Source organism: Scyliorhinus canicula, chromosome 7 (genome assembly GCF_902713615.1).
Source record: "Scyliorhinus canicula chromosome 7, sScyCan1.1, whole genome shotgun sequence".
NCBI classification, from domain to species: domain Eukaryota; kingdom Metazoa; phylum Chordata; class Chondrichthyes; order Carcharhiniformes; family Scyliorhinidae; genus Scyliorhinus; species Scyliorhinus canicula.
In genome coordinates, this window is record NC_052152.1 from 178,727,192 (window position 1) to 178,742,300 (window position 15,109).

The window sequence follows — 15,109 nt, forward strand, 5'->3', positions numbered from 1 at the left end:
AAGACTTGAATCTAGTTCTTCTTCTGATTTATTGATCCTCACCACTAACATCTATCTTAGACTTTAACCCAACATCTCCATGAATGATCACAAGTGAGTAAAACAGCCTGAGGGAGAACAGAGGAACAACCAGGCTTGCAATTTTACTTGCAGGCACAAAGCATGTGTGCTGAAGTCGAGGAAGAGAGCACGCACATGAGACCAACAGAGGGAAGGTAAACATTGAAAAAACCCTTGAACAATCTCTGTTGTGGAGTTGAGCCAGCTAGCGTTTCTTAATGAGAAGCCTCCGAGCCTTAATATCCCTAAAGCGATGGGCAGCACAGTGATGCAGTGGTTAGCACTGCTGCCTCATGGCGCCAAGATTCCAGGTTCAATCCAGGCCCTGGATCACTGTCCATGTGGAGTTTGCACATTCCCCCTGTGTTTGTGTGGGTCTCACCCCCACAACCCAAAAAGATGTGCAGTGTAGGTGGATTGGCCATGCTAAATTGCCCCTTAAATGGAAAAAAAATAATTGGATACTCTAATTTTTTTGGAAAAAAAAATCCCCAAAAAGGCAATAGAAATAGGGACTTGCTACTGAAGAAGAGAAAACTACAAGCTCTTAAAGTCACCCAGAATGAGAGGCTACCTTATTGAGACATACCGTATTCTTGGAGGGGCGCTTGACCGGGTAGATGCTGAGACGATTTCCATTGTGGGATAGTCTAGGACGAGAAAACATAATCACACACTGAAGGCAGAGTAGTGACTCTCCTCGGCGTCCAAAGTAGATCAAAACAAGATTGGAATTTAGTCAAGGTAATTGGAAAGCAAAAGTCACAAACTTTTGCGGGAGAGTAGAGATGTAGGCGGGTGTAACTATGATGGTGATAAAGATTGGAGGGAGATACAGAGCAAATGATTAACATCAGAAGCGTGCATGATACTGAATAATATCATGACTGAGCAAAGAGCAGAAATTCATGCCTAGTTTGGAGGTCCAATTGTATACGTACTTGTGCAAATAAATTAGTTCTGGTTTAAAAATATGAACTTGAGCTGCATACAAGACATCTCTAAACCCCTACCACATGACAAAAATGTTGCATGTGGTGTAATCTGCAGAAAAAACTAATTTAATAATTTACACGTGTATTTAAATAACTTATTTCTGCCACTAATTTGTTTTGCATTATATCACACAAAAGGAAAGGTAAGTGTGCAGTACCCTGCCAAACATTTTCTATTACCACTGCAACATTTAAGGCCAGATCAGAGAATGCAGAAAGTGAAAGGGGCTGAAATATGTGGGTGAGGAGCTCACCCTGAAGGAAGTGAAAACAGCCTTCTTAAATAAATAGATAAAATACAGCTGTTGCTTAAATACAGAAGAACAGATGGTCCATGGTAAATTTATTGGAGTGTGCCTGTGTGGTAGTGAGTTAGCTCACAGCACAAATTGTAGCCAAATTTGCATATACTACCCCAAACCTTCAAGGTTCCCAGATTAATCTGAACTTCCCTTTGTTTGAACAGTTGTCAAAAGTGCACTCCTTGCATAATTTATTAAAGTGCAAAATTGAAATGAAGATCTATCTTCCTTAATCATTCAGAAATGTTAACTAACCAAAGTTTTTTTTAAAATGTTTTTTATTGAGTTTTCATATTTTATATACAACATATTACAAATTATTAGAGAGAACAAAAAACACGCAAAAATTAACATGTATATTTACAGGTAAGCATCTTCATAATAACAATTGTGGCCGCCCCCTTTAGCCAGCATACATATTTTACGTTCCCCAATATGGCCGAGGCACATGTTTATAGGCATTTATTTATAGTTTGGTTTTGGGCCTTAGCTTGCCATCAAACCTCCATAACGAACCTTCGCCCGATTCCCGTCCATTTTCCCCTGATTCTTGGCCACCCGACTATTCTTCCTCTTGTTCGTTAGCCACAAACAGGTCCGGGAACAATTGCATGAATGGCTCCCACGTTCTGTGGAAGCCGTCGTCTGACCCTCGGATGGTGAATTTGATTTTCTCCATTTGGAGAGATTCCGAGAGGTCGGACAGCCAGTCTGCAGCTCTGGGCGATGCTGCTGACCGCCAGCCAAACAGGATTCTACGGCGGGCGATCAGGGAGGCAAAGGCAAGGGCGTCCGCCCTCCTCCCCAGGAATAGATCTGGCTGGTCTGAAACCCCGAAGACCGCCACTATCGGGCATGGCTCCACCCTCACCCCCACCACTTTGGACATAGCCTCGAAGAAGGCTGTCCAGTACTCCACAAGTCTGGGGCAAGACCAGAACATGTGGGCGTGGTTGGCCGGGCCTCTTTGGCACCGTTCACATCTGTCCTCCACCTCTGGGAAGAACCTACTCATACGGTTTCTTGTTAAGTGGGCTCTATGTACCACTTTTAGTTGCGTCAGGCCGAGCCTTGCGCACGTGGAGGTGGAGTTGACCCTATGCAGTGCTTCGCTCCAGAGTCCCCACCCTATCTCCATCCCCAGGTCGTCCTCCCATTTCATTCTTGTTGCGTCCAGTACGGTGTCGTCCCTATCTACCAGTCGGTCATACATGTCACTACAGTTCCCTTTCTCTAGGATACTTGCGTCCAGTAGGTCTTCCAGTAGTGTCTGTCATGGCGGTTGTGGGTACATCCTTGTCTCCTTTCGTAGGAAGTTTTTGAGCTGCAGGTACCGTAGCTCGTTCCCCCAGCTAGTCGAAATTTCTCTGTCAGTTCGTCCAGTGTTGCGATCCTGTCGTCCGTGTATAGGTCCCTGACTGTCGGTGTCCCCCCCGTCCTGCCTCCACCTTTGAAGGTGGTGTCAGTTAGTGCTGGTGTGAACCTATGGTTGTTGCAGATGCGAGCCTTGTCCGACATTTTGGTCAGGCCAAATTGCTGCCGCAGTTGGTTCCAGGATTGGAGGGTGGCTGTCACCACTGGGCTGCTGGAGTGTTTTTTGGGTGGGGATGGGAGTGCTGCCGTGGCGAGGGCCCGGGGGGAAGTCCCCATGCAGGAGGCCTCCTCCGCACGCACCTACTCGGCTTCTGGCTCCTGGATCCATCCCCTTACTTGCTCGGCTGTTGCCGCCCAGTGTAGAATTGTAGATTCGGGAGGGCTGCGCCGCCCCCCCCCCCCCCCCCCCCCCCCCCCCCCGGATTTTGTTTTTGTAGGACCTTCTTTGGGATCCTAGCATTCCCCCCCCCCCCCCCCCCCCCCCCCCCCCCCCCACCATACGAACGCCATGATAAGTTTGTCCAGCACTTTGAAAAAGGCCTTGGGGATGTAGATCGGAATGGATCTAAACAGGAGAGGAACCTGGGCAGTACGTTCATTTTGATCGTCTGGACTCTCCCCGCGAGGGAGAGTGGGAGTGTGTTCCATCTTTGCAGGTCCTTTTTTACTTCCTCCGTCAGGCTGTGAGGTTCCATTTGTGGATCCCTTTCCAGTCATGGGCTATTTGGATCCCCAGGTAGTGGAATTTGTGTTGGGCTTGTTTGAAACGGCAGCCCCTTTAGTGCTGCCCCCCCCCCCCCCCCCCCCCCCCCCCCCCCCCCCCTTGCGGGTGTACTGGGAAGATCTCGCTTTTGCTCATGTTGAGTTTGTAGCCCGAGAAGGCTCCAAACTCTTTCAGGAGCGCGATGATTCCGTCCATGCTGCTTTGTGGGTCCGAGATATAGAGGAGCAGATCATCTGCATAGAGTGAGACTCTGTGCTCTCTGCCTCCCCTTCGGATCCCCCTCCAATTTTTATCTAACCAAAGTTAACGTCTGTGATATAACTGGGCAAACATCTATCGGCAAGATATCTATTACAAAAATGTCTTCCTAATTATTTCGAGAGAGAGAGAGGTTTACAGGCATTGTAGAACGTAGAGGAAGAAAATAATCTCCATCGCCTATGATTTAGGAGCAGAAGTAGGCCATTCAGCCTATTGAATCTGCTCTCTCATTCAATGAGATCATGACCGGTCTGATATGAAAAGCCTCAACTCCTTTCCCACCTGGTGCCCATAACCCTTGATGTCCTTTCTGATTGAAAATCTGTCTACTCTGCCTTGAACATACTTAACATACATCTAGCCTTGAACATACTTAACCCAGCTCCTACAGCCCCTTGTGGTAAAGAATTGCACAGAAAGAAGGCATTCCTCCTCCTCCTCTATTTTAAATGGGCGCCAACTTGCTCTGAGATTATGCCCTCCAGTTCTAGACTATCCAACAAGGAAAATGGCCTCTCAGCATCTACCCTGTCAATCCCCCTTGAGAATCCTATATGTCTGAATAAGGTCACCTCTGATTCTACTAAACTCTACTGAGAATAGGCCCAAATCACTCCACCTCTTCTAATAAGAAAATCCCTCCATATCTCGGAAACAACCTACTGAACGTTCTCTGAGCTGCTTCCAATGTCAGTATATCCTGGACCAAAACCGTTCAAAGTATTCCAGGTGTGAAGCTCATAGAAGTGTCAAAATAAACAGCCATTCAACCCTGACTTCTAAGAAGCATAATCCTATTAAATGGTCATAAAACTTCCAATCAAACAAAGCTCTGTCCCCTTGCTAGTTGTGTAACTGGAACCCGACCAGGTTTTTGTGATATTCCTCTGATTCTACTGCACAGCTGTATGAATAAATCCCCAGAGCTGAGTACACTTGAGCCCATTGAGGTTGACTGAATAGATGACTAACCATTGGAGACTTAAGGATTCCGCCAACCTTGCTGAAGGATTCAACCTCATGGAAATTCAAAATTGAGGCAGGCATTTGAAAAACTGAACCCAGAGTCACATTGCGAGTATGTTGATTCGCACGCCAGCACATTTCCTGCACTGGTCAAATGGCAGGCAATGGTAATCAGCTGGGAAATGGTGTCCCCACCACCATTCTTGGTTACTGCACATGGGTTTGCTCAGCATCAGGACTGCAAAATCGAGTCCTCATCTCCTTATTTAAGGAGGAACCTTGGAGACAGAGTAGGTTCACAAGGCTGATTCCTGGGATGAATGCATTGTCTTGTGAGGAAAGATTGAACAAGTTGAGCCTGTACTCATTGGAGTTTAGCGGAATGAGAATCAGAGTCACAGAATAATGCAGTGCAGAACAGGCCCTTCAGCCCATCGCGTCTGCACCAACGCATTAAAAACACCTGACCTGCCTACCTATGAGTACCCAATTCATATTTTCCAATTAAGTGGCAATTTAGCGTGGCCAATCCACCTAGTCTGCACATCTTTGGGTTGTGGGGGCGAGATCCATGCAAACACGGGGAGAATGTGCAAACTCCACACGGCCAGTGACCCAGAGCCGGGACTGAACCTGGGACCTCGGCGCCGTGAGGCAGCAGGGCTAACCCACTGCCAACCGTGCAGCCCTCGGACCTGCTTACCTAATCCCTTTTGCCAGCACTTGGCCCATAGCTTTAAATGTTACCATGTGCCAAGTGCTCATCCAGGTATGAAACACAAGATTTATGAAGGGTTTGTCAGGTTAGATGCTAAACGGATATTTCCCTTTGCAGGGAATTTGGAACTGGGGGATCATCGTTTCGGAATAAGGGGTCTCCCGTTTAAGATGGAGATGAGGAGGAATTTCTTCTGGCGGTCATGAATCTTTGAAATTTTCTACCCAAGAGCACAGTGGATGGTGAAATCATTGAATATACCCGAGATGTAAGACAATGTTTGTGAATTATAGGCAGTCGAGGGTTCGGGGAGCAGTCAAGCGAGTGGAGTTACAGTGAGAATCCGATCAGCCACAACCTTATTGAACAGAGGAGCCGATTCTCGGGATTGTCTGGCCTAACTCCTCTTTCCGGTGTCCTCATCAGAGGAGATCTCGTACTCATAATTTTGTCTCTGTACCTGTGTGTGTGTGTGTGTGTGTATGTATCAGTGCACTGAAATGGGAAGAATTTACTTCAAAGTTCAGTGCTGTGCACAGTGGCGGACTGGGTCTAAAAATATTGGTTGCCAGGAGACAAAGGGGGCCCACCCACAACTACAATGCTATCATTTAATTTTCATAACGAATAAATAAAATGTTCAAAAACTACATATGGAAAAAAGGTACAATTAAAAATTTTGTGGAAAAAATGTGTATTTCTTAGTAATTACAGTGTACATGTACTGTACATATTACTGGCAGTAGATACCAAATGTAAATACAGAATGTTATAATTGAATTTTTTATTTATTTTTTAAAATTTTAAGTAATTGGTTGATATTTTTAAATAGTTTACTGCACAATTTACACATTAACAGATAGTTCAAAAGCACAATCGAGCGTTGCATGCAGTCCACTATATTAAGAGCAATTGTTTGTGTTCGCTAGATGATTGTGCAAATCTGCCAATAATTGCTTCTGCATCCAATTCATCTAACAATTCCTTTTCAATGGATAGCAACATGTATTATTCCAAATTCTCCTCAGACAGTGAATTTCTTAACCTTGTCTTTATGATCTTTAGCTTTGAAAATGTCCTCTCACATTGGACTTGAGTAACTGATAGTGTGCAGATGACTTTATAAATTTTACAGTTGTTGCAACTGGAATCCATATTCTCACCATCATTAAGCAATAGCTTTAATACATCAAAGTTTGAAGCAAAAGAAAACAATTCCAAAATTACTTGATCTTTGCTGATTTGTGGAAACAGCTTAATAATACCTTCCAATGCTTCATCTTCAAGGCCCTTCTCTGCAATAGTTTTAAACTTTGCTGGGTCCAAGCAGGACAAATCTTTATTCAACTGTTTGTGTTGTACACAGCGTGATTCTAGTGACTGGACAATGCGATCCATTATTAGGTTAAACACACTTACTCGAAAATCAGCTATAGAGAATCTGAGGAATTTCTTTCATCATCAATAAGCTCATCTGCCATTCTTTTCTTCTTCCTCTGCCTCTTAACTGGCAATGCTGTTTCCAATGCTTCAATTTCCAATGTTTGATTTTCATCCATATTCATCTGTGAAATCCTGTCATTACATTTATTTACAAATTCCAGAGCCTTGCTGTGAACGTTATCAAATGTTCTTATCTGTTCCTTCAACTTTGTTGTAGCTGAATCTACCAAACTCCATGCAGTAAACATATCTAAACCACTTGTCTGTAGATAACTTGATAACGGGGTTGTAGTTTCAAATATATACAAGTAAGTAAATGCTGTCAATATGGTTTCAAACTTTAGAAGACTTTGAAGTAAAACATTTGCTTCATGTTTTGTTTTTGCATCAAACTTTTCTGAATCTTGTATCATTGATAAGCATGTCAATAGATTTACGAAAGTACTGGCAGCGGCATCATCAAAACGTCCAAATATGGTTGTTACTGCATTGGATTTTCCTGACCATCTGATCTCACCAATTAGCTTTAATCGTTTCATTTTTGCTTGTCCTAGATGTTTTCCAACAACTTCTATCCATACAGCCATTCTCTTGTATGATGCTTTCACAAAAGTTGCTATATTCTGGAGCAAATTGAAAAAAGAAACTGCAGGCACACAACATTTTGTTGTTTCAGTTATCACCAAATTCAAGACATGGGCATAGCACCATATATGAACATGTTGATCAGCCACATCAGCAATTTTACTTTGTAAACCATTATACTGGCCATGGTAGCTTGCTGCACCATCTGTGCTATCAGATAAACATTTTTGGGGGTCAATTTTAAGATGCTGTAATGTTTCAATCAATAGATCAAAAAGTCCCTGTCCTATACCATCATTACTTGGCACAACTGAAAGTAGTCGCTCACAGGTAATACCTTTAAGCACATACCGAATAATAATGCTAACCTGATCGATGGATGAATGATCTTGTGTTGAATCAACCTGAATAGAATAATATTTTGCTTGAGAAACTTCATGACTAATTCTTTCTTGTATCATATTCTTCATAATTTTGATTAACATGTTTATAGTTGTTTTACTCAGGTATGTAACAAGTCCACCACGGCCTTTACTTTGAGCCTTTCCTTGTTGCTCTAATCGTTTGATTCTTTGTTTAGACTTGTTTTGCACTGCAGAAACGTGAGCTGCCATAATGGGGTCATATTTTGCCATCAACTGCACTGTAGCTAAAAAATTGCCATGATTCAGAACCTCATTATCTAGAGTGTAGGCCGATTCATTTCTGTGACCTCGAAAAGGAAGTACTTGCTTGCCTAACATCTTTATGATGTCTATAATCCTCATGACAATACTTCTCTGCTTCAATACTTCTTCTTTCCTTTTAATTAGTGATGCTGCAAAAAATGTATCTAAGGTGCCATCATTAACCACACTGATATATTGCTGAACATTTCTGACATATGTTGTTGTCGATTCATGTAAAGTCAAGCTCTGGCTAATACGCCTGTAGTCACTAAAGCCACGTACAAAGGGTGATGGATTACAAGTGTTGGGAAACTCAAAGGCTAAGCTGTATGAACAATATAAGCATCTATTTTCTTTGTTATATGTTAGCCATTTTCTTGGGACTGAGTCATTCATAATTTTCCTCTCATACAAACGAGCATCAAATGGCAGATCATCAAGTGGCTGAAGTGGATGTTCAGCAAAAAACTGTTTTAGCTTTGCTCGTGATGGATATTGGAAGATTCCAGTAATTGATCTTTCATTTTCTTGCGTAGGTTCATTTACAGGATGTGTTTCAGAAACCAAGTCATTTATGCTTGAAGGAATATCTGATTCCCTGTCACTAGTTGAAGCTATGTGTTCAGATGTTGCAACTACAGGCAGTACAGATACCGGAACAAGGAAGCCAGAAGAAATATTGGGCCTGGGTTGATTAGTAATGGATGCACTTGTATTTGTCTCTACATTCAAAGTAGCTCTTCTCTGTTCTTGTAACTCGCATGTCATTGCATCATCACCATGAGCATTGTTTCTTGCTTCTTGATTATTTGTTGCAGAACTGGATATTGATGTGGATTGTGCTTGTGGTATTATAAACTCTGTAATAGGCCTGCATCGCTTGGCTGATTCCTTCCTTTCTGCTTCTTTTTGTTCTTTGCGTTTTAGTGACCCAGATTTATGCTTTTTCTTTTCCATGCTGGTAGGGGTAATATTCCTGAAATAAAAACTTAATTAAAAATAGCCCACATTGGGAAAAATGAATATTGATGATTGCAAGAATAACTTGAAGGAACGCCAGATAAACACCTACTTGATAAAAAATATAAAATAACTTACTTACACTTCAATAGGCTACGTTCATTAGTCAATACTACTGTGGCCTATGCAGCTTCAGAAGAGGAGACAATCCACTGTCCAGTGTTCACACCAGCAAGCAACTGAGACAACTGTTGAAACTTAGAAGTTTGGTCCGACTATAGTAAGACATTAAGAATGGTCACACGACCAAAGTTAACATGTCCAGTTTGATACCAGTGTAGTGTTACAAGTCGCAACCCTTTGAGTTTACCGATCATGGCTTATAACTTCAATATCTTTGACCTCATGATTCACGGGCCAAAGGTACCACTTCTCCTTTTCGGTGACCTCACGACCCTATGTACTGCTTGATATCCTTTCAAGTTGCCAACCATCACAAATCACGAACTGTAACTTTATCTTTAAATTCACACACTCTTGCTGAAAATTTGGATTTCCAACCATGTCCGACCCGGGTGAATCAGCCCCCCTCCCCCTCCACTCCACTCCTTTTCACATCCGTTTAACACTGCTTCATTCCTTCATACAATGAGTGATTATTTGTTTGTTTCTTTATTGCATTTTTATTTGGTATTGCTCTTTTTAAAAACAATTATATTTTATTAAGTTAGAATACAAATCTCAGGAAAGAAGTTGGAGATTTATTTATCTAATTAATTATTTTTAAGGGCCCTTCAGAGATTCACGGGCCCCTTCTTGGCTCTCCGGGCCCCGGACCGATGTACCGGCTGAACCAAGACTATTGCTTGATATCCTTTGAAGTTGCCGACCATCTCAAATCACGAATTGTAACTTTATCTTTAAATTCACACACTCTTGCTGAAAACATGGAATTTCCTTAATTATGCCCGACCCGGGCCCCCCTATTCCACATCCTTCCACTACCTCCCCTGCTTTGTTCCTTTTCATGCACTGCTTATTTGTGTCCTGTTCCCTCGTTTTTCTTATTCCTTTTTATTACTAAAAGAGTTGTCTGTGTTTGTTTCTTTATTGCATTTACATTTGATATAGGGGGCCCACTTAATCAGGGGCCCACTTGCCATCGGGCAAGCTGACACCCTGGCCAGTCTGCCACTGGCTGTGCAGTTTTTTTAAGGGTTGGAATTTCCATCTTCCCGCCGGCAGAATCTTCCGATCCTGCCAAAGACTGCTCCCACCCCCGCTTTGCAGCAGGACAGGTGAGTCATGCAAAATGCCGGAGACATCGGCGGCACCAGAAGATTGTGCTGGGGACCAATGGGGAGCCACCTCCTTCGCTGGAAACCACGCTATCTGCAATGTATTTTGTGTTGTAACTGAGCACAAGACTGTGGATGTCTGCTGTGATTCCCACATGGAACGTTTCTAATTTAAATTGTTTTTTGTGGGGGGGGGGTTCACTCCAAATGGAAGAGCAAATTTAATCCACAAGAAATGTAAATCAATCCCCTAGTGCATGCATCTTGCTTCCTACCTGACCCTAACCTAAGCAGCAAATGGCTCATCCATTCAATCCATCATTTCTTCCTGTCCAAATATCCTCCACGTCATTATCTACCTTGTCCATGCTGGCTTTCCTCTACAAACTCAACCTTTTTACTGGTGCTTTCTGATTTTCCAAGCTCCATTCTAAGCACACCAACTCTGGCAATAATCTGCTTCCTGCATTATCTAGTTCAGGGTTTTTCAAAGTGAGGGTTAGATGTAAGTGGAGGACACTTTTTTTTTTGCAAATAATTTACAAAATATAAGCTTATCTCTGAGCATCCCAGATGCCAGGAACAGGCCGCTTTTCTCCCTTCCCACCCACCCTCAAAAACGATGTTTTCTTTTCTCTTTTAAGTCTTCACCTCGGGGAGAAGGTCTTATTGTTTTCAGTTCTCCTCCTCTATCCCATGCTGCTGCCCCAGCTCCTCCAATCACTCCAACAGGGGCTGGTTTAGCATAGTGGGCTAAATAGCTGGCTTGTAATGCAGCGCAGGTTCAATTCCTGTACCGGCCTCCCCGAACAAGCGCCAGAATGAGGCGACTAGGGGCTTTTCACAGTAACTTCATTGGTGCCTACTTGTGACAATAAGTTGTTATTATTATTATTATTATCTATGTTTGAATGATTGAACCTGTCTCTTGAGGAGCAGCAAGGCGGAGGGTTTTGATTGGAGCAGCAGCATGGGAGAGATGGAGTCTGATTGGAGGAGCATCTCCTCACCAATTCTCCCACGCTTGCTGCTCCTCCAATCAAACTCTGGTTCTGAGTAAGATTCCTGCAATTTTCAGCCCTGGACCATGGCGGTACCGTAATGTAAAGTCCTATTGTACAAGGGTGCAACCTTTCTTGAATTTTTGACAGTCTACTTGTGACATTTTGATGTCTAATTCACCACACTCTTCCCCCGCCCCTGTTTTTTCTGGTCTGTGACGCAGTAGCAGTGGCCTAGAAACAGATGAACCAGCTGTCAATCAACTGAAGCCATGATGTGGCTCAGTTCAATCAACTGAAGGACAGCAAATGAAATTTGGTGCAGATAAATGTGGAGTGCTACAAGTAGAAAGGATAAATAGTTTGGTGCATATACTCTGGACATGCTACAATAACTAAGGGTGAAGTTGAACAGACTAGTCATATTGGACCAAATGCTCAACATGTCCAACAATAATAAGACAGCAATTAAAGGCAAAATGTTGAAAACACAAAAAAAAAAGACAGCACGGTGGCGCAGTGGTTAGCACAGCTGCCTCAGCGCCTAGGACCCAGGTTCGATCCCGGCTCTGGGTCACTGTCCGTGTTGGGTTTGCACATTCTCCCTGTGTTTGCGTGGGTTTCGCCCCCTCAACCCAAAGATGTGCAGGCTAGGTGGATTGGCCATGCTAAATCGCCCCTTATTTGGAAAAAAAATGAATTGGGTACTCTAAATTTATTTTAGAAAAAGAAAACACAAAAAGTCAGGAAACAGATTTGATGTCTGAGTCATGAGGATGAATTGGGGGAAAAAACGTGGATTAAATTTAACAAAATGAGCAGTAGTAGATCGGCAGCCTCTTGGAATGTCAGAATGTCCTAATGTTATGATTCATCCCATAAGGTCTTTACATCTAACTACTGTGCGGGCAGCTGAGGCATTGATCTGTTCCTACATCCTTGTGCGAACCTCTTGCCCTGAAAGCAATGTTATCAAGTGAACAGTGGTGATTCTTTCATCCTTAACCAAGTGATACGAATGGGTAAAATGTTATTGCTGTTTGGTGGCCTGTTTTTGTATCCATGTTCTTGTCAAGTGTGTTTTACATAGAATTACATAGAATTTACAGTGCAGAAGGAGGCCATTCGGCCCATCGAGTCTGCACCGGCTGCTGGAAAGAGCACCCTACGCAAGGTTAACACCTATCCCCAGAACCCAGTAACCCCATCCAACACTAAGGGCAATTTTGGACACTAAGGGCAATTTATCATGGCCAATCCACCTAACCTGCACATCTTTGGACTGTGGGAGGAAACCGGAGCACCCGGAGGAAACCCACGCACACACGGGGAGGATGTGCAGACTCCGCACAGACAGTGACCCAAGCCGGAATCGAACCTGGGATCCTGGAGCTGTGAAGCGATTGTGCTATCCGCAATGCTACCGTGCTGCAATAGGTTTTATTTTGTCAAATACTTCTAGTTTAGGAACTTTCTGATAACTGGTGCATCTACCTTCCTGCAATATACAGTTGGTCAAACCGTGAGAACAATCGATGAGTTTTGTTTTATGACATCCCTATTTAAGACCACTTTAACAAACCACTTTAACTGTAACATTTTGGTGCTGTTGCTTTCTACTAAAGCCAAAGGTATAGTTAAGTACAGTCCAAATCGGAAATGAGCTTGCTCAAACAGTGGATTCAGCTGAGTACAGAATTTTGGCAGAAATAGCCTTGCTCTAGTTCACAGGCACTCTAGCGTCAATCGCCCTCTGCTATTTTCATACTTGAGTTAACTTGTTTGGCAATTTCATCTAATAATTCTGCGAAAAGAGATAGCTAACATCTAACTACGCAGTCGGTTTCACAATTTCAAAAGGAAATACACAATGATCTTGGTACGGACAACAAGTTACCCATATGTGTTGCTTTTTTTCTTGCTGAATGGTGAATGTTTGCAAATAAAGCTGAAAATGTTTGGTGGAATGTTGCAACATATGACTGAGAAATTGCACGTGTTAGAAGGCTGATTTTAGAATATTTCACAAAGACCAGTAAATATTATTTATGGGATCTATAAGTTATCTAGATTATTGGGTAGTTGTAGTAAATCATATGATCTATTTTTTTCTATAAATTGGAAACGGGAGGATTATTGTTCAAAGCATAATTGCTTGAAACATTTTTAAGGGTAATTGTCTACTCCAAAGGTCATGTTTAGACGATTTGCTAATTTATATATCAAATAAAAATAGAAAACATTGACAATGCACAGCAATTCCTTCAGTAACTATAAAGAAAAGAATAAGGTAACATTTAGGTTGGGATCCTTTGTCGGAACATGGGTTGTCTTCATGCTGCTAGACACATTTTGATGAGACCAGAATTTGAACACCCTACATGATTTGGATGGGATTCAGGAAAGTGTGACCAGTATAATTGCTAAATTATATTACGAAGAGGAACTTTTACCTGGATTTATTGTGTTTTTGTTGGATCTTTTGGGTGAAGGGTGTTAGATTTGCTGCCAGATATTTTTCTCAACAATAGTGATAAGCCAATGGATCACATCCTCAGAAAAAAAGTAACTGTTTTAGATAGGGCTGTCCATTCCTGTATGTATCCATTAAGTCAGTGGGCCTGCATAAGGGTCTCCAGACTCTATCCTTAGAACAGTAACATCATGTAAAGGCAGCTTTTGCATACCTACTGATAACACCCATAACTGAATCTCCTCTACTCTCAATCTCCTGAACAGCTCTCTTCAATCAGAAATTCGTGCAATGTCAAATCCTGGATATCTTTCAAAGTTCCACCAACTCGGGATTAGGATGATCAAAGCCATCAACCTAGGTCGAGTCTCTTCTAATTCATTCTGTTCCTCTTGTTGCAGCCCCCCACGTTCTGGATAAACCAGACTGTAACCATGTCGTCTGCAGTCTTTGAGAGGGTAGATCATGCTATCTTCCTCTGATGCCTCTCCTCTATCTTTTTTTTAATTACTTCATCAGAGTTACAAAGTCAGAGTGTGGACAAGGGCAAACCCCTAATCCAGCTCCTTGCCTGCTCCAAAAACCAATTCAAATTGAATCTAATTCATGGTCCCCACAAGAGAGACATACCAGATCCATGCATTACACTTGACCTCATGCTCATCTTAGCCAAAAGGCTGAGAAGCGATGACTCTCCACTATCATCCAACCTGCTGGAACTGCATCTGCCTGGTTCTAATCTGATCTATCTAATCATGGTCAGAATTTCCTGCAATCGCTGCAGTTTGTCAACCCCATAAATAACAAAACTATTATTCCCACCTCCACGACATTACACAATCTTCAATGTCTTCCACGCTCAACTATTTTAATGCACTCTTTAGCCTTTTGTTTTCTGCTCCCTAAATTTGAACTTGTCTAAATTGCTAAAAAAATTGTGTCCCACACTAAATTCCATTTGCCCATCATTCCTCCTATTGTCCTTGATCTAAACTGGCACTTTATCATTTGGTACACATATTTTTTGAATTAACGCAAGCATCCCTCAGTGGCTTTGCCCCACTTTTTATCTCCATTTCCATTCAGCCCCATAACCCCCCCTGAGTGAAACGTTTCTCTACTGCAATTTGTACATTCCACCTCCTGATTTCCCTTCCTGGCTTTGAATACATTTTCTTGATGCCCTTTGGGAAAGCATTTTGGGATGTTTCTTTGCCGCAAGGGTGGCAAATCACCTAAAAGGAGAAACTGATAATTGTAATTGAACATTACATTTACCTC

The 15,109-nt window shown here is 42.6% G+C and overlaps 1 protein-coding gene across 2 annotated transcripts in view; it reads left to right on the forward strand.

Moving 5' to 3' along the window:
- hck (HCK proto-oncogene, Src family tyrosine kinase) overlaps window positions 1-15,109 on the forward strand; it is a 111,971-nt gene that overhangs the window by 17,704 nt on the left and 79,158 nt on the right. The window contains exon 1 of one of the 2 annotated variants that reach the window (XM_038803380.1): window positions 5,625-5,668. The exons of the other annotated variant lie outside the window; for it this stretch is intronic. Within the exon in view, the coding sequence (XP_038659308.1) occupies window positions 5,640-5,668 (29 nt within the window). The 5' untranslated portion in view covers window positions 5,625-5,639. Of the gene's footprint in view, window positions 1-5,624; window positions 5,669-15,109 lie in introns of those variants that run through there. 2 annotated transcript variants of the gene reach the window in all.